The sequence below is a fragment of the Felis catus genome, chromosome C1, assembly GCF_018350175.1.
Source record: "Felis catus isolate Fca126 chromosome C1, F.catus_Fca126_mat1.0, whole genome shotgun sequence".
NCBI lineage: Eukaryota > Metazoa > Chordata > Mammalia > Carnivora > Felidae > Felis > Felis catus.
Genome location: NC_058375.1, coordinates 68,646,752 through 68,671,943, shown reverse-complemented (window position 1 = coordinate 68,671,943; position 25,192 = coordinate 68,646,752). Strand labels below are relative to the sequence as shown.

At 35.4% G+C, this 25,192-nt stretch overlaps 1 protein-coding gene across 37 annotated transcripts in view; it reads right to left on the bottom strand.

Annotated features, from left to right (window-relative positions):
- The window catches only part of ADGRL2 (adhesion G protein-coupled receptor L2), a 623,946-nt gene that overhangs the window by 115,332 nt on the left and 483,422 nt on the right, over positions 1 to 25,192 (bottom strand). For 2 of the 37 annotated variants that reach the window (XM_045036102.1, XM_045036099.1), the window contains exon 1: positions 7,714 to 8,066. The exons of 31 other annotated variants lie outside the window; for them this stretch is intronic. In XM_045036102.1, the coding sequence (XP_044892037.1) occupies positions 7,714 to 7,954 (241 nt within the window). In that variant the 5' untranslated portion in view covers positions 7,955 to 8,066. Of the gene's footprint in view, positions 1 to 7,713; positions 8,068 to 25,192 lie in introns of those variants that run through there. 4 more of the 37 variants (XM_045036098.1, XM_045036065.1, XM_045036075.1 and 1 more) reach the window with 4 other exon arrangements.

The following is a 25,192-nucleotide window of genomic DNA, read 5'->3' as shown; positions in this document are numbered from 1 at the left end:
AATGAATCATGATTTTGTGGTTCTGAAAGTTTATGAGTGGGAAAAGATCTAGGAAACTCTTTATGCATTCTTAGGATAAAGCCACATAAATGTCACACAGAAATCTAGACTTAATTATGCACAAATACAATTTCTCACTATTCCATCTTTTTACCTGCATCTAAAATTAGACGGTTTTGTACATTTTACTCATTTTAATATACAACCATCAGAAAGAATGTGAGCCTACAGTAAACTTTATCAACGCAAACAAAGCTGAAATTCTTTCCAGCAACACCGGCACTTTGGATGTGTTCACTGGTAAGAGGTTATTTACACATTGGGGGAAAATGAAGAATCATGTGATGATGTCAAGTTCCCTCATTCTCTACTCAAACATTACAAATCTGTTCACAGAATATACCATCCAGATTTTCAAAAAATCTCCAGGCTCTTGCCATCTAATACACTCAGAAAATTTTATCAGTCTTGTCTCATGTGGAAGGCATCTGAATTCTAAAAATAATTTGACTACCTTAGCCAGGCTGACTTTGTATATCTTGTAAAGGCTACTCCGTTTTCTCCCATTGTCAGCCATTACTCTGATGTATCATTTATGGAATTAAAATAAAATGGGTTTTCCTACATTTTAGTCAGGATATGTCAAAGCACCTTCACAAAATACCGCATTTAAAGACATGTTAAAAGTATTACAACTGAATTATATTTGGTTATCCAGTGTTAAAAAGTATTCACATAATAAAAAAAAATTAAAAGAAGCTAATGTTAATCCCTTATAACAGCCTTCACTCTTGCACAAAGATTTGAACACTCTAGTAGTTCACTATTAAGAGCATAGGACCGAAGATTTTCAGCTTCATTTATATTCAGAGGCAGGCAAATCACCAAAACTCATTTACATCCCTCCATTTTCCTTACAGCATGTTAACAGCAGGTGGTCTATCCATACCATCTTTGAAATAGGTAGGTGGCTTAAAATGCCTTTACATTTCAGTCAAGACCCTGAATTAAAAATAAACTTGAGCTTTAACTTCATCATTTTCTCTACAAGATTCAGTAATACAGAATAAACATAGTACTTAGTTTGTTCTTATTTTAATCGACATTCCACATTCTGGCTTCATACCATAAATTTGCTCATTTTAATCCTGCATGTTCTCCAAAGAGTGAAGCATTTAAGCTAACAGAGCTGACAAAATGATCTAGTAAGAAACTATAAGTGTTTCTGATAGTCTTATTTTATTTTGTTTATTTTTGCACTCTATAGACTTGCCAGCATTCCTTTTTAAAAAATTTTTTTAATGTTTATTTTTGAGAGACAGAGACAGAGCATGAGTGGGGAAGGAGCAGAGAGAGAGGGAGACACAGAGTCTGAAGCAGGCTCCAGGCTCTCAGTTGTCAGCACAGAGTACAACGCGGGGCTTGAACTCAGAAACAGTGAGATCATGACCTGAGCCAGTCATGCTTTGGTGCCCCATCAGCATTCCTTTTTACTGACGAGCACTGGAAAACATTTTTAGGAGTGCCTGGGTGGCTCAATTGGTTAACTCTCCAACTTTGGCTTATGTCATGATCTCGTGGTTCAGGAGTTCAAGCCTCACATCAGACTCTGTGCGCACAGCTCTGAGCTGGAGCCTGTTTTGGATTCTGTGTTTCTCTCTCTCTCCCCATCCCCTAACTCACGCCGTCTTTCTCAAAAATAAATAAACATTAAAAAAAATTTTAACACTATCACAATAGGAAAATCATGATTATATTGGCTATGTGCTAGCCCTAAGATAAACAGAATATGTCTACATAGATGTTCATAAAAGTATTTTTTTTTCAAATGTTTATTTTTATTTATTTATTTATTTATTTATTTATTTATTTATTTATTTATGTTTTCAACATTTATTTTTGGGACAGAGAGAGACAGAGCATGAACGGGGGAGGGGCAGAGAGAGAGGGAGACACAGAATCGGAAACAGGCTCCAGGCTCTGAGTCATCAGCCCAGAGCCTGACGCGGGGCTCGAACTCACGGACCGCGAGATCGTGACCTGGCTGAAGTCGGACGCTTAACCGACTGCGCCACCCAGGCGCCCCAACAAATGTTTATTTTTGAAAGAGCGAGAGAAAGAGAGAGAGAGAATGAGTGCAGAAGGGGCAGAGAGAGAGGGAGACAGAGGACTTGAAACAGGCTCCATGCTGAGAGCAGAGCCTAATGCGGGGCTCTAACTCACAAGCCTTGACGCCAGGACCCAAGTCAAAGGAGGACACTAAACCAACTGAGCCACCCAGGCATCCCTATAAAAGTGTCTTTGTGTCATCTACTGGCAACGATTTTTCAGAAATAAATGTACAAAATTCTCTAATTTCTAAGGACATATGTTGCCTTCTACTTAATCTGACATGAGTATTAGAAGAGCCAGACTGAAACATAAAAGTCAAGGGGCCCCTGGGTGGCTCAGTGGGATAAGCATCCGACTCTTGGTTTGAGTTCAGATCATGACCTCACACAGTTTGTGAGTTCTAGCCCCACGTCAGGCTCTGCACTCTTAGATTGGGATTCTCTCATTCTGCCCTTCCCCTGCTCGCTCTCTCAAAATAAATAAAATTTTTTTAAAAAACGAAAAACAAAAAAACATTGAAACACAAAAGTCACTCAGCTCCTATACTTAACAGGGTGAATAAATAAGTCTTTGTGAGAAGAGTATGTCAACACAAAAAGGTTACAGAGAACATTCAAATCATCAGCATTACAAGTGCCTTCACAATAAAAACATGGAAGATTTAAACCACATATTATAAAAATTGGTTAAGAATCCTTTGAGGTAGGGGAGATGATTCTACTTGCAGTTTTTCAGACTAAAGTCAAGACTTCTAAGGAACTTTGCATGTCCATGAAAACTCACAACTCAGAATGTTATGGCCGGACTTAATTCTGTTTTTCATTACTACTGTGGCCTCGTGCATTTCCTTGAGATTACAGAATAGGTACAGAACAAACCAATCTACACATTCATCTTTTTAAAAAGATGCTAAATTTAATCTCTAAGTAATTTTAATCTCTCTGGCTATCAGTGTCTTAAAATATGATAAATGAAGTAAGATTTATTAAAACACTAATATTAAGACTTGAAAAGTAAAGTGTTAGAGGCACCCAGGTAACTCAGTCAGTTAAGCGCCCAGCTCTTGATTTTGGCTCAGGTCATGATCTCAAAGTTCACGAGTTCAAGCTCCACATCAGGTTCCATGATGATGGTATGGCGCTTGCTTTGGGATGCTCTCTCTCTACCCCTCCCTGGCTCATGCTCTTTCTCTCTCTCTCTCAAAAAATAAATAAACTTTAAAAGAAACTTACAGTTTTATTTTTCATTTTCCACCAATAACACAGTCATTTATATTTATGTTATACATTTCAGAACAAGACAATAAAAATATTGTCTCCAAAAGAGGCAGAAAAGATTATCATTTACCAATGCTTTAACTAGGTAATAACTTTAGGTAAAATGGAACAAAGCATTTTAAAAAGTAGTTTTATATAAGTAAGTACCAACCAACATAAATGTAAAAATATTCATGAGCAGAAAAATGAAAAACTTAAAAAAATATGCTTTTGGTTATTTTAACTATGCTAACATGGAAATGAATTAAGTACAAATAGAAACAATTCCTGACAGTATAACACTGATAAAAATCAGAACCGTCATCATTTCATAACATTCTGCCTGCAAATAAATGTAAAAATGCTTTCATTAGGACTAGTTGTTCTGTCAACTTAAAATGTAGTTTATATTCCTATATCTTGAAAATAATTTCATTTAACCTGATTATAATCCTGGACACTTTCCAAAATATGAAGCTATTATTTGAAATTGGTAAATCCCCATATATCAACTTCTGTTTTACTTGAAAACTGATTCTTGCAATTAGAAATGTTACTGTATAAAGTCTTACTTTGTTAATATACCAAGATGTTTTAAGAAAGGCTAAACAGGAGTATTTACTTCTTATTAGAGCATCTCAAATACAAATGAAAAAAAAAAACACTGGTTATTCCTTGTTTTTAGACTGAGTAGATGCACTAATAAGATCTAAGGAATCTATTCTAATTTAGATAATTAGAACTTGAAAAAAGTTTTATACAAGTCATAAGCTTCACTAAATGTTAGGTTATCAAAAAATGTATTTTTAATAAATTCACCACATTTTATTCTTCTTTTAAAAAAACTCATGAATATGTATAAAAAGTTTTAGGCGCAGATACCCAATGTGTATGAAATTCACTCTGAATAATTTTGTGGCACAAGCCAAGTCTCTAATTTCATACAACTCTCATAACAAGTGTTACTAATTTTTTATTGTTGCTTCATACAGGAAAATGTGCATTTCCTCCTTGTTCAGCTTTGACATGGTGTAACACTACAGTTTTCAAGATATGTAGCCATTACATTTGACAATGCAGCTCAAATGACTACCAAATATCACATGGAGATATAAACACAAAATAAGTAAATACAAAAGAATTCAAAATTAAATCTGACCTCATGAAGACTGCATTTAAATCTCCCTTAAATAAAAAAGGCTAACATGTCAACCTAAATGAACAGATAGTATGATCTGAACATTTAATGTATCTTATCCAATTTTAAGAAGTCACCAATTATATTTTACATTTCATAAACTTTTATTTTTTTTTCAACGTTTATTTATTTTTGGGACAGAGAGAGACAGAGCATGAACGGGGGAGGGGCAGAGAGAGAGGGAGACACAGAATCGGAAACAGGCTCCAGGCTCTGAGCCATCAGCCCAGAGCCCGACGCGGGGCTCGAACTCACGGACCGCGAGATCGTGACCTGGCTGAAGTCGGGCGCTTAACCGACTGCGCCACCCAGGCGCCCCTGACATTTCATAAACTTTTAATAAGTCAATGGTTTTGATGATCAATTTGACTGACATTCATCATTCTTCTCTACACATCAGTGAGAAATTATACTTCCTTGTAAATTATTAACAGTTAAAGTATTCAAAATATACCTATATAGTTTTATAGTAATTTTCTTTTATTTATTTTTTTAATGTTTACTTATTTTTGAGGGCGGGGGAAGGGGCACAAAGAGAGGGAGACATAGAATCCCAAGCAGGCTCCAGGCTCTGAGCTGTCAGCACAGAGCCCAACGGGGGGCCTGAACCCACGGACCATGAGATCATGACCTGAGCTGAAGTTGGATGTTTAACCAACTGCGCCACCAGGAGCCCCAGTAATTTTCTATTCTAATATTTTTATATGTTTACTCAAGTATATTTAGCATGGTTGGAAGTCATTATACACAGTGATCTATTGTTAATAACAAGGGTGGCCAATTTTTCTATGCCTATAGCCTTTGAAAACAGTGGAAAACACTTGGAAGATGAAAATGAAAGACAAAAAGAGACTGGCAAAAAAAACCAAGAAATGTATTTGTAACTGTAACTGGACACAATATGTTCCTTTTCTCGGTCAATAGCTGGTTATACCATCCAGAAACCCAGGAGTCGTCCATGACACCAGACATCTCCAAGTCTGGCTGATTTTAATGTATCCTTCTAATACATTTCCTTTTGTCTCTACTTTTATTTATTTACTTTTTTAAGTTTATTTATTTATTTTGAGAGAGAGAGAGAAAGAGCAGAGGAGGGGCAGAGAGGGAGAGACAGAATCCCAAGTAGGGTCCACACCATCAGCACAGAGCCCAATGTGGGGCTCGAACCCATGAACCCACAAACTGTGAGATCATGACCTGAGCTGAAGTCAACAGTCAGACACTTCACTGAATGAGCCACCCTGGCACCGCCCCCACCCCACCATGTCTCTACTTTTAGCAAGATAAGCCACCTACTGATCTTTGATTCCAATGCTGTCACAACATCTTTTCAAATCTCCCTGCCATATGTTTTAGTTCTTCTCTCCCCATTTCACAATCCTTTCTCCTCATAGCAACTGTGACCTTTCAAACTCAATCTCATCAGGCCAAGCTCCTGGTTACTATCAGCTCTTAATATAAAGATGAAAATCCTAAACATAGGCCACGGGGTCCCACCTGGTTTGAACACAAGATCTCTGAGCTCAGACACTACATTTTACTTCAATTAGTCAAATGTACAAGCACCTTTCAGTTCTCCACACAAGAATAACTTGACTCCCCTAATTTGGTCAAGTATTTGGACCTACACTCCAACTCTTCTTTTTATTTATTGAAGGATGACAGCATACAGTATGCAAGGAGCTGGCTAAAACAAAGATAGAATTACCAGCTACATGGAGCCAAAATTAGTGCAAATAATAGGTGCCCACCTCTCCCCCCAAAATGTAAAATCAACACACACATTCATGCTGTAGTAGGTACTAATAAAGAAATAGGTAAGGAACTAAAGTGCTGTATGTCTGGAAGTTGTGGGAGAAGAGGATGTTTTGATTGGGTAGGTTTTGTCTAAGACAAGAACATGCGAATTTTAATCTAAAAAGGATAAAAGAAGTAATTGTGAGTTGGGGAGAGGAAAATAATTCTGGGCAAAGAAACTACAGGTGTAAAGACCTTCAGATGTTTACAGGAACTAAAATAAGACTAGTAAGCCTGAAGGCAAGGGAGCCTGTCCAAGTGTGATTCCATGGAAAGCTGGAGAGAAAATCCTAAGTTAGATCACTTGGGGTTTACACCAATTGAGACCACCAAAGAGTTTTTAATAGGAAAAGAAAGTGACCCAATTTATATTTTACAGAGCTCACTTTTGCTGACCTGTGGAGAATAAATGGAGAAAGAATGGGGAATTGGGGGCGGAAAGGATGAATGTGGCCACTACACCAAGAAACCATCATTTTAGAACCTCCCATTTATAATTTATTTAGTTAATGCATGTCTCCCCCAGATTTTAACTAAATGTAACTTAAACCTTGTCTGTTTTTTCTTCAACAGTATCACCAGCGTCTGGGATACAGCAATGGCAAAGATGGATATTATGAAAAAAACCTTTAAAGTGAAAAAGAAAAAAATCAGCAAAATGTGTATATCACACACTCACACACACACACACACACACACACACACACACACACACACACACACGATCTATCCAAAGTGAAGGTTTATAATTAAATAGATTCTAAGGGTGTAAGACTTGGTGTCTGTATGAACCTTCATATGTACCTGGGAGTTATTGCCTAGCTTTTATCAGATTCTCCAGGGAGTCTACAAGCTCCAAAATTTTAAGAGCCACTGAAGCCTATATCTCACCATAACTCTAGAAGGTAGAGTTGTCACAGAACATAAAAAGAACAATCTAAAATAGAACAGACAATGAAATACAGTCTAAGTTCCTCACAGATACATAAGTTAATTCCTGATACTCAAATGAAGTGCAAGTATCATAGGAATTAAAAGTTTTTAAAATATTACTTATTCTTGACTCTGCAATTAAGTATTTGGTTTTCCTTTATAACTGTATTTCATTTAAGTACTTAATTTATTAGCAATCCCAAGTAAGAAGAAGCAGTGTAAGAGCATGGCTTTTTTTCTAATGTCTGTGGATAAGAATTTATCTGTAGATAATCAAATATTGTTTTACACGTTATTTAACTAGTTACTTTCAAGTACAGAATTAAATACAAAACTCACTCACCTAATCAAATATTGTTTTACACATTATTTAACTAGTTACTTTCAAGTAGAGAATTAAATACAAAACTCACTCACCAGCCTCAATTTTGTTTTCTCCCTTGTAGATCAGCAGACTACCTCCTACTCTCTGACTTTCTGAATCATATCTAAAAAGGGCTACATGGCACAGGCCCATGTGCATATAACAAAAGAAGTCAGAACACTCCAGGGAAGCAGTCTGCTTTGTTTTTATAGACACTCTACACAGCACTCCCCTCTTCCCATAGGGCTTAGCAACAACACTACCTTGTCCACTAGTATCACAAAACACTATCATATCCAAACTATGTTTTGTTATTTTTGGAAAGTAGGCATTTCAAAACACTGAGATGGCAGTAGTCAACAAACACGAATCGTAATAGTAGCTTACTGCCAAAATCAAGTAAGATGCATAAGAACTTTGAGATATGAAAATACCATAACTTTTATAGCAGAATCAAGTGGCTACTAGAATATCACTAGAAATTCTTTACCAGGTTAATTTTCTCCCCTCTATCCTGTCTAATTAATTGGACTAGAAAGGAATCATTCCTACTTTACTTAAGAAACACTACTTAACTTAGTGGAGTTTTTTTCCCTGCTCTCCATAGTTTAAAAAGTAATCACTATGCTATATAACATAGATGTTAAATTCTTTTCGTTTGTTTTTAATTTTTTTTAATCTTTATTTATTTTTGAGAGAAAGAGAGACAGAGAGTGAGCAGGGGAGGAACAGACAGAGAAGGAGACACAGAATCCGAAGCAGGCTCCAGGCTCTGAGCTGTCAGCACAGAACCCGACGTGGGGCTCGAACCCACAAACCGCGAGATCATGACCCGAGCCGAAGTCGGACGCTTAACCAACTGAGCCACCCAGGTGCCCCAATGTTAAATTCTTTTTGTAACCAAAGATAGCAATTTATGTTCTAGCGATGAAAGCATTTACCTGCCACTTAGGATTCTGTATTTTGAGCTCACTTTTGGTTACTGTTTGTTAAGACTTGTGTAAGATTCTGATGCTAAACACAAGGTCTTGACAGTATCTATTTCATGCAAAAACTGAAACACATAAATCTCAAATATCAGTGAAAGATTACTTTCTTTTGTGTAAGATATACAATCAAGTTAATAACTCAATAATTAAAATATGCCTGCAGAAAAGGATCTTGTGTGGGAAATAAATGCAAGCTTACAAAATGTCTTATACTGGGAAAGCACAGTTTCAATAGGGATTTCTAGTAATTTTCATGGAAATGTACATATAACTTATTTCTTTCAAATAACTTTTGACTACCACAGTAACAACTAACAATTAAAACTGAAATGCAATTTTAATTATTTCTTTTAAAAAATCTGAGGAAATAGTACTTGCTTATCTCTATATATTTAAAAGGGAACCAAATACATAAAAAGTTGTACTTGTTCACTGAACCAATAACTACTAAATATGCTAATATGTGCCAAGTACTGTTATGTGAGATAAAACTTGAAGAAACAAAAGGGAAAATGATAGGTCCCTGTCTTCATAGAACTTATAGTGGAAGAGACACACAAATGAAAGTATTTACAGATACTACAACTGTTAAACAAGAAAACAAATAGGATGATGTAATTTGGGAGGTGCTTTCCATAAGATTGTTATGAAAACCCTCTCTGGGGTTGACATTAATTAGAGCCAAGACCTAAAGGATGAGAAAAAAATCAGTGATGTGACAAGCCGAGGAATGAGTTCCAGGCATAAGAAAAAGCCTGGCATGTTCCAGAAACAGAAGGAAGACAAGGGTATGAAATGTTAACATTTCTTCCCTCTTCCTCTAAGCTCAGAATGCCTTAACTGTAAGAAAACGGACTCTGGAGCAAAGTCTGGATCTGACTCCAGGTATACTAACTTAGAAACTATGTGATCTTGGGCACTAAATTATCAAAATATTTTTAGGCCCTTTTTTTCCTAATCTACTCAGTCTAGAGAATACGATCCACATTTTATGACCATTAGCATAAAAAAATCTTTGGCAAAAAAAAAAAAAAAAAAAAAAGCCCAGTAAATTGTTCTTTCCTTATTCCAAAAGTGGTATCACTTTTATCTTTCTGAATTTTAAACAAATACCAATTGTTTCTTTTTGAATTTCACAATCTATACAGAACATTTTAAATAAAATTATTTTGAGCAAAATTTTCAATGCCCCTTAAAATAATTAAGTTTTCATGGAAAGTTGTGATGTAAACCTTTCTCCCTCCCTTTAGGGTGATGAACTGTCTCCCTGGAGTTCTGTTCTCAGTACTCTCTGTGGGGCACACAGCAAAGGTTACTTTATAAAGGTCACTTCACTTCCATGGGTGTTTTTTAGAAGAAACAAACTACTGGCTTGAAACTAGTAGCTAAAACTACCAATCCCACATTTGAGGAAATATAAGAAACTAGGAAGAATTAGAGATTACTTGCTAGAACAGGTAGCTCTTAATCTGTGGTGCTCAGAGGAAAGTGATCTCTTCATATTGGAAGAAAGTAGGGAAAGTTGAAGAAATTATAATCATGTAAGTAAGATACCATGTGAACATTCCATATCCCCAAATAAAAGTGATAAAAACCCAATAGCTACAATGTAGTAACGCTACTAAAATGTTTCCAGTTTTAATACTTCACATTTATCTTTGTATCAGTAAAGTCTAATTAGGGAATCAGATATGGCTTGCTCACCAGCTCTTAATATTTCAATATCTTATTTAGCTAGCAAGTCAGAAGTGAAAGACGGCATGCAAGTAACCAAAAACAATGTTGGCCAGTGCTTCAAAACTGGATTTGTCTACCAATTAAAACTAAATTAAATTTTGGAAAAAATGAGGTTACAGTTTTGGAAAACATATGGAACACTGAAATACAATGGAGCATGTTAGCTTAATTATCCCTTTAAAATAGTTTACCCTGTTTGTTTACAGAAAATAGTAAATACAGAAAAAGGGTAGAAATGCTAACACATATGAAGGAATCTACCACCTGCAAAGCAGTATATGGGAGTTTTCACAAGCTTTAGAAATAAAGTAAAATGGACAATCAAATCCAAGAAGATGAGAAAATCTAATTTTACTTCACTGTATATTTAGAGTAACTGAAACTTTCATATTAAAAAATGCAAATGAGGCTGTCAAATTACATAGAAACCATGTAGTAATCATTTAATGTATATAATTTTTTTTGGAACTTTTTTTAAGTTTATTTATTTTGAGAGAGAGACAGAGCACACACGGTGGGAAGGGGCAGAGAGAGGGAGAGACAGACAGAATCCCAAGCAGGCTCCGCACTGCCAGCGCAGAGCCCAATGCAGGACTCGAACCCACAAACTGTGAAATCATGACCTGAGCCGAAGTCAAGAGCCAGAGGCTTAACTGACTGATCCACCCAGATGCCCCAATATATACACATAATTTTAATCTTGTTAAGCCATTTGCTGATTCATTCTCTTGTGCAATATGGTACCTATGTCAATGACTGCTATTTAGAGAAAAAGGAAAAAGATTTTTTCTATACTGTCTCAGTGCTATGGGAAACACACTCAATTTCTTCCAAATCAAAAGGAGGTCCTGACTAAATATGTACACATTTGCCAAGAGATATGCTGCCTTCAGACACACCATTTGGCAATTAATTTTGCATACAACAAAATCTTCATACTTGATAGTTTTGAAACTCACACTGAGGACCTTATTCTTAGAAGAATATATGGAATAAGGCCATGAAATATATGTGACAACTTAGTCTTTTGGAATGTTTATGACTATTGCCATATCATCGTTGACCCATACTTACAGTTAGTAAGTGCATACTAAATATAAAATTAAAAGACCTGAAATGCTGGAAATGTAAATTTTCAGTTTTAGTGATGTCTAGTGAAGAAAAATTTAATTCCAGCATTTTTAGCTCTTCCTCAACAATGGATCGCTACTTATATCAGAAAATTACAATTACTTTCTATCACTGTTTCTATAAATACTTAAAACAGTTTAAAAATAAAATATCTACTGCTATTCAGATCAATTTAATTCCCAGTTTAAGGAAGTACACAAGTCTGGAGGTAATTTAATACCTGTGACACATAATTTAATAAGTTTGGGTCAAATGTATTAACTTCTAATCTTTTCTGACAACTTCATTATTTATTTTATATACAATGTATATAACTCAGCCACCAATCTTTCTGTGTGAGAAAACATACTCTTCTTCATCCTACAGCAGGCTCTCAATACGCCATACCAGGTTTCTTGGGTTTCCCCGTTAATTGGCTCTAATATGAACAATTAAATCTCATTTTACACTAAATCAAATGTAAATAACAGCAAGAGACTGAAATCCCCCCACCCCACCCAATCTGCTATCTTTCCATCTGCTTGCTACAATCCACTCTGAGCAACTTAGGAATCATCATTGGAGAGAGCCACTGTTGTTTAGGGCTAACTGGCACATTCTTGCAGGGAGAGGGTGGCAAGACTGGAGGAAAAACATGGTTGAACATGGTTGTAGAGGATTCTCTCACTTTCTAGGGGAAGAGTCTTTCGGGGACTATCATTTAAAAGCCCAGGCTCCTTGGGCATAAAGCAATACTTAGGAGGCAATAGGAAAATACTGTGACCAAGCAACTACCGAGTCACATCCAATGGTTACTGTGGTTTGGATACTTCAGAAGCTTGCAATACAATATGTAGATTGACATGAGCTATCCATCCTCAGTTCAAATGCACAGGGCCTAAAACCATAAAGGAAGCAACCCTACTGCAGGGCAAAGATCAACAGCCTGGGAATCATACCAACCAATTTCTAATTCTTGTTCTGACACCAGCTATCTCCAACTGCTGATCACAAACAAATCACCTAAATTAATTGCTCTGTTAAACTCCCATAAAATGGAAGCCCCTTCTCTTTATAAAAATCTGTACAGAATATTATCTATGAGAAAGTATAAACATGATACTAAAAATCGTATTTTCAGCCTTCCAGTGTTTGCTGTGTGTGTGTGTGTGTGTGTGTGTGTGTGTGTGTGTGTGTGTGGTGTGTGTGACTGAGTACTTACAAACATCATTTTTATATTATTTGGTTTCATGGAAATTTTCCCCCTACATCAAGGTCTGTCCCTTTTTTGTTTTTGTTTTTCTTTTTTTGCAATACTGTGAATAGAGAAGGGATCGTTCATTTATTCATTCCTCCAACAAATATTTACTTAGAATCTCCTTGTCATACACTGTCCTGGTTGTGTGGGAGACATCAGTAGATGTGAAAGTGATAGGTATACTTATTTGGTGAAAGAATAAAAATGCTATGAAAAATTGATATTCTTTCTCTAGAGTTTATAAAAGGTGAATCCAGTCCAAAAAAAAAATGTGAAGAAAAAGAAAATGAAAAAGAAAAAGAAAAAGAAAAAACAAAAAAGGCTGACTCATGTTCTGTTAATATAGTCATCTACCTGGAAATTCATTCATTCGTTCATTCACTCATTCACCAAATATTTATTTCATTTAAAAAATATCTGTTGTGCCTTGCACTTTCTGGGAATCATACCGGCAAAAGACATGATCCCTGCCCTCCTAAAGTTCAAATAAACCTAAGTAAAACTACCTTTCAATCAATATCTATTTATCACTTGAAAAGAATAGTTACCTAGAGGCTGTCAGAGAGGAGTAGTGAAGCCCAGAAGAAGATTTTAAAAAAGCTGATAGAAGCTACTGGGTGCCTAAAACAAAGTTAAAAAATGAGTAAATAAAAGGGAAGCAAGAATTGCTAAAGGGGTTGGCTCATTATGGGTCAGTTGATGGTTTTTGTTTTTTGGGTTTTTTTGGTGCATTACCAACAGGGATAATGTAAAAACATGGTTAATCTATTCTAAAAAATATCACCTTTTCAAAACTTGAAGTTTTTTCTCTCTCATCCACTATAGCCTCCCCCTTTTTTTAAATTCCTTGATAACCTGGTGTAGTAAGTACACATTACTAATTTTCTCTCAATTTGCAAATTTTGTGAGATTTAACTTCGGCAGGTGAAATAAAAATCCAGGATAAATGTAGGATTTCTTTGTTCACAAGCTGCCTTCTGCTATACCAATAATGACAAAACTGTACATAAATAGACGTTAAGTGTAAGACAAAAATACTAGGTCTTCATTCTTTTATGAAAAATACCACGTAACAGAAAATGTTCAAAGTCTAAATCAAACACATTCTTGGGTTTGTTGACAAAGAACAATAACAACTGTTAAAAGGCATTTTTCAAGTGATACTGACAGAATCGATAAAATATAAAATAAAATAAATGCATAAAATATAAACCAATAACATTTCTATTTCTCTGGTCAACAGTGCATAGTAACACCTCGCCATGACATTCTAACACCTCTTATCAAGTGGTAGATAGGTTTCTTAACCGACTTAATATTACTGAAAACATTAAAATCTTTGCAAAGTGAACTATAGTAAAATACTTTATCATCCTACTGAAATGTCAGTGAGGTGTGCACATGGTCTAAAATAAACAAGGCTATGTAATGAAAATGAGTTAGGCCACAAGGAAGATAGCTGTATGCTTAAGAACCACCACCTGTCACACGGCAGAAGTGGTATTATGCAACAAAATCACAAACGTCAATGAATTAAAAAGTATACTAAAGGCAAGCACATTTTTAAAGTTAAAAAGTATGTTGCTGTAGTAGACTTAACTTTATTTCAAAGTTTAGAGTCAGCATAGCTACTGGCCTCCTCCCAATTTAATTTGTTGACTTCTGATATTAGGAAATTTGGTCCAGAAAAATGAACTAACTAGACTCCAAGTTAGACCAAGAACCGAAATTGTGGATTCCTAGAAAATTTTTTTCCCCAAAGCCTTTCTTGTATCATGTTACCATGGGACATTTTTCCAGCTAACACACACCTAAGTAACTGAAACCATATAATATGTGGTTATAAAATTTGCTAGATATTATACACTTAACATGTTAATGTACACTAAAAAAATGTCTAAGGTAGGAACATATTATTTGTTTTTTAAATATATAAAACCGAGGGTTTTTTTTAATTTTAAAAAATTCACTGAGAGATGTTCCAAGAAAACATTAGTTTCTTGATATAGGATTTCAAATCCTTTTTTCTTTCTAATTTTTTATGATGTTTAAATTTGCTAATAAAGTCATTAAAATATTTTACTATATATTTAAAAAAAATTTTTTTTTTCAACGTTTATTTTCGGGACAGAGAGACAGAGCATGAACAGGGGAGGGGCAGAGAGAGAGGGAGACACAGAATCGGAAACAAGCTCCAGGCTCAGAGCCTGACGCGGGGCTCGAACTCCCGGACCGCGAGATCGTGACCTGGCTGAAGTTGGACGCTTAACCGACTGCGCCACCCAGGCGCCCCTACTATATATTTTTTAAAGCCTCACACAATATTACATACAGTTCAGATGACCAACACACACACACACACACACACACACACACACACACAAATGAGCATTTATCAAATAATATTTAAAATAATATTAAATTGGTTTTTGGTCATTTTTGTTTAAGAGAATTTCAAATCATGTAGAAGTTGAAGAATGAAACATTTAAAAATACTACACAGGGGCACCTGGATGGCTCAGTTAGTTGAGTGTCAGACTTGATTTTGGCTCATGTCATGATCTCACAGTTCTTGAGTTTGAGCCCCAAGTTGGCACTGGGCCGATAGCAGAGCCCTGTTTGGGATTTTCTGTCTTCCTCTCTCTCTCTGCTCCTCCCCTGCTAGCTATTTCTCTTTCTCTCAAAATAAATAAATAAACATTTAAAAACATATACTACGCAACAGAGATGAAATACTGCTGAATTGACACAAATGATTTAAACAACACAATTTCTCATAAAAATTAAAGAACATTTATACACAATCATATCAGAATTAAAGTGGCAAAAATTTTAAAATTATGTGATGCTCAAGTTATTAAAATACTGTAAAACTCAGTCGTTATAATTTACTTCCTGTCTTAAACTGTGTTATTTTCAACTTTTATTGGTTGTATCTTCTCAATCCTTCCCACATAATTATTATTAAAATCTGAATGTTCATAGTTACTTGAATTCTGCACAATTAACTTCATAGAGGTGTGCACAGCAAAACTATTCAATCAACATTTTCCAATGTTGGAAAAATGAATGATGATGCACATTATGACTATAAACCCCATGGCACGTTAAAATAAAAACTACATAGCAAGCTGAAAATAAGCCATATCCAATAGAAAGTAAGCACTCTAACAAACAGCATGCTTACTCTCTATTACATGGGAGAGGGAGGATGTTAAATGTGTCTACAGTTCATTTCATGTGCTTTTTAAGTTCTGTAAATGATTTTTCTTCAGGTCTTTGTACATTTGCTATCATTTTTAAAGGGGGCCAACACCCAATCTAAGTAATCATCCCCAATTCTTATAGTATAAGAAATAAGAATGCTAACTAAAATACTGACCCTGCTCTAATTCAAGCTGAATCTCTAAAAATGTGAGAACATGTCATGCTTCAAAAGACAGCAAAGATTAGGAATATATGGTATTAAGTCTTAGCTCTAAACATTTTCATAATAACATTTGTTCTCGCCTTAAGAGAAAGTTTATGGGTATTGGTAAAATGATGTTCATTCTTCTTGGTTTCAGTTCTTCACATCACACACACACAGAAAAAGCTGCACATAGTAAAAACTCAATAAATACATCATTTGCTGAATGAAATAACAAATGTCTGAATAAACAGAGTCAAGGCATAGAGTACCGTTAGCTCAATGGCTCAATTATGTTTCCTTATTTCCCTATTGCAAACTAACCACCAATTTTAATTTCCAATTTGAGATAAAATGTTTCACCATTCCCATACGTTTTTAAAGGCCACTTCTCAAAATATCAATATAATAAGAGAGATTTAAATGACAGTACTGAGAGTGAAGATTAATTGCTACATAAGAACAAAAATAATAATTCTAAGAGGTGATGGTTGTATCGATGGTATACAGCCTAAAATACTCTCTCTAAAAGGTCACAAAATGGGTTTTAAAAATTGCATTCACTTACTCAATTACTTATTTAAATACTGTTATATACCAAGATCCCACAAATTTAAAATATAGTGGCACATTCAAATCACAATATAATCTTTCAACTGTGTATGTATTGATTAGGAACAGAACCCTCTCTGCATAGAAGCTGTCAATGGATAGTGAATTCGAGAGAACTGCCACCAAAAGGAACCATCTGTGGGCTGATAGAGGCTTTTCCACTGATGTGTCGACACAATGCCAAAATATGTAGTCAACGCAGTTAAAAAATGAAGCTAAGTACGATGTCTGGCACCAGAGACAAAAAGCATATGTTGAATGCCTACATCTCCCACTTTCTCAATAGGCTGTCTGGCATCAAACAGACCTAGCCTGAATGTGAAGAGTGCACGTACATCAATGAACCTTTCAAAAGTCATTTCCTTTTTACACATAGGCATTGCTGAAATTACGAATAGCTAAATCATAGACACCACACTATATGCATCTAGAAACATTCCAAAACTGAAAATGCAAGTGGATTTTCATTATTATACAAATTAAAAATCATAAAGAATGTCGTGTCAGACAGTCCTGTGGACAAATTAATCTCAACTCTGCATTTATTGTTGATTTGATGCTGCCTAACTCACCTATCTGTGCATAAGTTTCCTCAGGTACAAAATTGAGAAAATAATACAAACCTCATACAGCCATTCATAGCATTATCCAGGACAATGAAGAGAAAGAATCTCGTACAGTGTTTGATATCTAGTAGGATCCAAAGGGCAGCCATTGTTTTAGGTTTAAATGAAAAGTACAAATTAGAGAAATTAAAAACTAGCTGTTTCTGTACACCTACAATAAACGTTTTCCAAACTTTACTCATATTTACTATTTAATGATTAAGGCAAGCTTCATATTATATGCTTATTATAAATCATGAAATATTAAAGCTCTAATAATATATTTTTAATTCTGTATGTATGCCCCACTTGCACATTTATCTAAGTCTGAGCTTACTATTGTTATGTTTTTAATGGTAGAAACTTCATTAAACTGACCACACAAATTACCAATCAAATCCACTTTTCTTTTTATATTTTCTCATCTTAGTGAATTCATGATCCACTGTGACTCCCCACATTCATCACTCACTACATCTGAATATTAGCTGCCATTTCTGCAGGCACTCAGTTCATTCTAACTAAAAATGCTCTGCTTATATGCACTGCTGAGAAGGCAAAGCCAAGCCGACTATGAGATCCTACCAGCAACCAGACACAGCTGATTGAAAAAGACTTGGTTCCTCAACGCAGGGGCAGTCTGCAATCCCGACAGCAATGCATGATCTGACTTGGTACAAAAGGAATGAGGTCCATGAGTTTCTCTCTGTCTCAGGAATCTGAATTAGGAAACTTGGGCAATTCCAGAATTAAGACAAAGAGCTGAAGCTGTCAAGGTAGAACAAGGCTGGGTGGAGTACGCTAAAGTCATCCTTAGATCAAACTGTGAGGGGGAAGAAACCGTGGGCAATCAATGCAAAGGGAAGAAAGATCAGGAAAAGAGTACAGAGGGGAAAAAAGCCAGTGAGTATCCTGAGATCTGGGAGCACAGCAAACAGATGCAAAGGGAACCCAGGACATGTAAACAGAGTCCCCCACACCCCTGCTGCTCCAGACATCTTGGATCTGTGCTGGATATGACCAGTTTCCTTGCCTCTTTCAACCTCCACAGGGCAAACCAGGCAGGATGAATCCCCCTGAATCTCTGGGAGAGTCCAGTTTATTTTATGCCCAAACATCCATTAGTGCCACTTCCTTACCACCAATAAACCTGAATAAATCACCATCAGTTCACCTTTTTATCGTATCTCACTGCAATTTTTTCCCAGTCTCTCATTCTTTCTCACCTAGACTGCCCTAAATGTCCTAGTTAAGAAAGAAGGTATAAAGGGCAGGTAACAGGATGATCCCTACTCACAGGTATATTCCATTTGCCACCCCCCCCCCCCACCGTGTTTGAATTTGTGTTTTGAATTAGTTTCCAATGTTTCACACTGTGGAGATACATCATTCAAAATCAATTTCTGGGGTGCCTGGATGGCTTAGCCAGAATAGCTGCGAATTTTGATAGCAGGGTCACAGGTTCGAGCCCCAGGTTGGGTACAGAGATTGCTTAAAAAAATGAAATCTTAAAAAAAAATCAATTTCTGACTTCTATTGGGGAAAACATAATCAGATCAACTGACAACATCTTCACATTGACAAAACATAAAAAAATGACAAAATAATCACCTGGAGCTAAGTAACATCTGTCCACTTTAGACAAGCATGCATTTTTCTAGTTTTGTTTTATTTCTTTATACTCTGCATGCTTCCCTTGTCTATGTTAACTGCCTGGCCCACAGGAACTGGTTCAACATTTTCTTTCTCTGCTTTCAATAGTGAGCCCCATCTAACCCAAATAAATACTTCTAGAATAAAAATCTATAATCACCTTTGAAATTATTCAGTAATTATCCTGATACCAACATGACAGAATCCTAAACTCTTTTATAGGACCTGTCCTATACCACCCTCCCCCCACCTTGCACATGCACTGACCACCCACAGTTCCCTACAGTTTTTAGCGACAATGATCTTACATTCTAGTCCCTCTCCTGGAATGCCTCGTTCTTCTTGAGCTGCCCAGTTCTTACTCATTCAAGTATCTCTGCCAGAAAATGTTTCTTAACATACTCAGTTTCAGCTGGGTGTGCTCCCTGTGCACCTCTCTCTAGTTCCCTCATAGATGTTGTAACGTACTATAATTATTGTTCAGTCCATTAAAGGCAAAAGCCATGCCTAGCACACAGCACAGTCCTAGCACTTGCCAGGTGTTCAATAATTACTGACAAATAAATGATTTTTTTAACATCTCATTTCTAAGCGTCAACAGTCTGAAAAGTAGGGATTTTCCCAATTTTATAAAAATAAGAAAATGCAGGCTCAAGTTAAATAATTTGCACAAATTCACATAGCTGGTAAGTAAGAGTCAGAATCTGAACCAATGGACTTCACACCAAAACTTGCTGCCCCTCTCTCTCTCTCTCTCTCTATATATATATATATATATATACACCCTTTCTCACTCCCATGGGAAACTCTGGTATGAATGTATTTTCACTACAGGACATGTCGATGAAAGGAAACAGAAACCAAGTCAATACAAAAGACAATAATGTCTAATCCTAAATCAAAGCTGACAAGAGAAATCCTGTGAAGTGTTCAGCAGTATCACTGCAATGTGCCCGGCTGTCAAAATGCCACAACTTTCACAGTCCTAGGCAAACTAGAGGAAACTTCACAAAATCTTCATACTTAGAGTATTTAGCACTTCATTATTTTACCATAATGAGAAATGATTAGAAAAGAAGAAAATAAAAAAGCAATCTCCAATGCAAAATTTATTAAGAAAATTCAATGCCCACCGGATAGGCAAAAGACAGATAACAAACTCTTTTAGAAGAATGTTTATGACTGCCAAGAAAACACAATTAACAGAACTAATTAAGGATAATTTTGTGATTCAAATTGTTAAATTTCAAAAAAAGTAACACTATTATAAATGCTTCAAGCACACATTAATTTGAGCAGTACTTAAATAACTTGTGATATAAATTCATAAAGCATAAAAAATTCTAAACTTTGGTTTTAAACATCATACTACTATACTGCACAAGAATTTTCTGAAAAAAAGAGAAAAAAACCCACAATGACATCATGTAGTAGTAAACTAAGATCAAAAAGCCTAAAGAAACAAAAAACTCATCTTTAATATTCCTTGTTTAATATTACATTTGCCCTCATGGTTTACAATCTTTGAAAACCTCACTGTGTATCCACACAGGTTGCAGATCATAAAATTTTCTTAAAAGACTCAAAGTAAAGCCTAATTAAATGTTCTAGCGTTCTTAAAAACACTAACCCCCACATTTTTGCTCTCACAGTATCTCAGGGCCAACAAAATACTGACAACTATTGTTTTCAGTACATTAGAGAATAAAACCCTTGAAAGCAATAATCCTTTTTACACAGATGGGTATAGATGTTTTCAGTGTTCTGTATGGCATCTTCTTGCCACATAAGCACCTGCAGTTTTGCATTGTCCTGCTCGGCATTCCTGAAAACACCTGGGCAAGCTGTTTACTAAAAAAACTAGACATTGGAAAAGATGAGGGATAATTAGCAAATAGAACTATTCCTGGCACTCTCTCGACATTAGCGCAGAACGGAGCTCCAAGCCGGCACCTGGTGAAGGGAACTGCTAGATGTGATAATTCCAATTTACACATTCAGCACAACATTCTGTCTGCCTGTCAATTTGAAACAGTTTCCTATTCAGTGATAACAGATACCCCAAAAGAATGCAGTGTCGAAATGCTGACATGAATTTTTTATGCACCAACTAGACCTTCTCTCCTCTGGACCAGCTGGATCTGCCTTCTTCACTCTTGGAATGGACTGACAGTTGGGTACTTTTTTCAAGTAGTACACCAAATTTATAGAGTAAATTTTAAGTATCAGAGCTTCATGCAGAATAAATACCAATAAAATGTCCTTAAGCATAGGTAAGAAAAATAGTTTAATGAAGTTGTGAAAATTCACTGTGTATCTTAATTTATATTGTGCAGTACTCCTCAGCTGCCAAAAATATGAAATATGTAATCCACCAAATACAAAATTTACTAATTTTTTCTTCTAAATTGACATAAAGAGAACAAAAGCAAGCAAGAAAAAGAGACAGACACACAGAGACAGCATGGTATATCGAATATTCATTTGCAAATGCTAAATAAAAAATACAGAGAAATCTGAACCTAACTCCATGCAGGTTTATTTTCAGATATTTTCATATGATCATAATTTGAAAAACTACTATATAATTAAGCCAAATGCTATATCCAGGAAATTATGAATTTTAGACTATTTTCTTATCCCTTCATATTTAAGTGACAAATACATGAACTACACTTACAAAGTTAGCTATTTTTCCCCACATGTATATCAGATTATATTCCAAAATATCTCTCCCCATCATAAACTATACCCTCTCCTTCCAGGTAGCCACCTGGAGGATTATTCATTTGTTCTAATAACGCAGCCACAGCTCAAGCATTTCTGGAATTCTATTCTTATATTTGCCGTATGAAATGGCAACGCATTCTTTTCAATTATTTTCAGTGACGCCAAACATTCATTTTAAGAATGAGCTGACTGAGACTTGTTAAAATAAATATAAATCATTCAGAAATTAAGTTGATAAAATAATGCTTCAATCTGAGAAGCACCATTATTGTTATAAAACAAGAGGTGGTAATAAGCTATTAGATGTGAGGCTCAGAAACTAGCACTTCAGAAACCTCAAATCAATGCTGAGCGTGTCAATGAAAATTTAAGTTTCCTGAGCAAACCTTTTAATTAGAGAGTACTTAATAGAAGTCCAGAATATATTATTTTTTAACTCACCATTCTAAGTGAAATGCTTTCTTCTTTAAAAGTAATGAATATAAAAAATATTTTCTCCAGTTGCACTATGCATTTACCTCAACTTCTACTAATAGACAATTTGTCATTTTTCTACATGAGAGAGACAGGAATAGGGGATAGACACAGACAGCATGTTAAATCAGACATCCATTTGCAAACGCTATTTAAATAAAGAGACAATAAGACATTTTGGTAATGTACAACACTATAGCTAACACTGTTGTATGATATACAGGGAAGTTGCTAAGAGTAAATTCTGAGAGCTCTCATTGCAAGAAAAATTTTTTTTTTCTTTTTTCTTTTTACTGCATCTATATGAAAAGACGCGTGTTAGTTGAACCTACTGTGATAATCATTTCATAGTATATGTAAATCAAACCACCAAGCTGTATACCTAAAACTTGTAAGTAATATACATCAATTATTTTTCAATAAAACAGAAAAATTAAAGAAATTTGAATGCCAGTATACATATGCACACATATACGTCCACATAAACATATACATACACACATACATAAATATACATGTACATATAAACATATACACATATATAATTAAAAGGCATTTTATGAAGCCTCCCCCAGGAGAGCCATCAACTGTAATATTATAAGCCATAAACTCTTTAATAATAATTAAGAACATATTAACCAAAAAAGTAATAATTTTCAAGTGTGATCTGTAAGTCTATGTAAAATGTCATAATTAAACACCATTATCTATTATAATAATAAAATTCCCTTCTTCTTATAGCTACACTAAAATTAAATAATTTTCTAGTTACTAAAAGAAGAAATTCATGAGCCAAGATCATAAGATTTCCTAAATGACTATAGAGATAGTCATTACTCATCATTTTAAGCTGATGCCTTCATAATTACTTATCCTCCAAAGCATTTTCTCAAACTATAGAAAGCAAATGGCAGTATCGGCTAGGTTTATCATTGGATTTCAAGAAAGAAGCTCTATTAGGGAACAGAAATCAACAATTAGCTAACTCAGATGTAGGTTATTACCATCCAGATCATTTAAAGAACTATCAAAATCACAGAAGAACTAAGGCTGCAGTCAGTCAGCAACTAGGGTTTGCTACCATTAAATTTGAAAGTATACTTAAACTCAGCTGTTAATCCCAAAGACTCCATTCCTGCATGCTACATTCTATGCATACACCTATACTGTATTTGTTTTCGATATTCACAAACTCATCACACTGTTTTTTGGGTGACAGTTAGTGAAACTGCTGTACCGTGAATATATATTTAAAACACTGCTTTGGCGCTAACACACATTAAATGCATTCCTCAACTAGTTCAAATATTTTTCTAAGCACCATAGCACTATGAAAAAATATAGAAAAAAGCAAAACACTTTCCCTGACCTCAAAGAATTTACTAAAACATATAAAAGAGGTATAGGAAATGACTCCCTGCCCCCCCCCCAAAAAAAAACCCTAAGTGAAAAAAGAAAACTAAAATACCTATGAATTGCTCTAGCCACTTGTGGCTACTTAAATTTAAAACAATTAATATAAAATAAAATAAAAATGTATGTGTTCAGTCTCATTAGCCATAGTTCAAGTGCTCAATAACCACCTGTGGCTGGTAACTGACCCTCCTGGACTGTGCTGCTATACAAATTCAAAGGATTCCTGTTTATATGAGAAAAAAACATCCTAAAGGTACGAACTTTTGAAATGTATCCTAAAGAACAAATAGGCACTGAACAGGTGGAAGCATGGATTTCTTGGCATTGTTCTCAAGAAACACTTGTTAACATAGCTTGGCTGGAGCAGTCAGAGCACTCTGAAGTCAAAGTTCAGGTCCTTGAATTTTATATGTTACGCCTTTCAGACTGAGTTTTACTCAGTGACAAACTGGTCACAGAACTGACATGATTAAAGGAAATAATGCATATATAAGTATGTAAAGACAATGACTAACATACAATACATGTTCAAAAACTGAAAGAAGGGGTAAAAAGGGGTAGGAGAGAGGAAGACGACAAAGAGGACCACAAAGTTGTTAACAAGAGAGAACAGAGCTGCTGGCTTTTAACTTCATTAACTGTATTAGACTAATATTAAACAGCTATAAGACTCTAGGGAAATGTTATGGTTAAGCCTCAAAGTGGTCTATTGATGCCAGCAAGTGCTTTTTTTTTTTTTTTTTTTTGAGAGAGAGCGAGAGGGGGTAGGGGGGAGAGAGAAAGAGATCCTTAAGTAGGCTCTACGCTCAGCACGGAGCCTGATGTGGGACTCATCGGAGAACTGTGAGATTGTGACTCGCAGTCGATTCCCTTGCAAGATTCAAGAGTCGGACAATTAACTGACTTAGCCACCCAGGTGTCCCAGCAAGTGCTTTTTTTATACTTCTCTCCAGCACATAGATTAGTAAGGAACCAAAGTAGCATCCATCACAAACAATCATAACTTAAGTTTACGTTGGTAAAGGTGTTCAAAATTACGGTGGGCTCTGATAGCGGGGAGAAAGACTGACAGCGGGGAGAAAGGAACTGTGAGTTAAATACTGAGTTGTCTATTCACTGTAGCACAGTGTCAACCATATTGCATGTCCTGGTGCTTACTGGTATATCACATTTCAAATCAATAATTGAGTATCTGATCTGTGTTCAACTGAAATGCATTCCAAAACACAGAAGAGCTAGTCATTCAAATTATTTATTTATATTTCTCTTCTAAAGCTATGTATTTGAAGATGTCAAAAATCATACATAAAGAATTATAAAATAAACAGACATTGCTTATGAAGGTTTGTTTCTACTGTGACAAATTTATCTTTCATGTTTTACTAACACATATGATCTTAAGACATATTTATATATTTATCAGCATTACAATGAAGTAAATCTTCCCAAAGACCAAAATATTGTTTAAAATTAAACTCAGTTCAATCTTTTTTTTTCTTCGTTTTTTAGCAAAACTACTAGAAACATTTGTTTGGACCT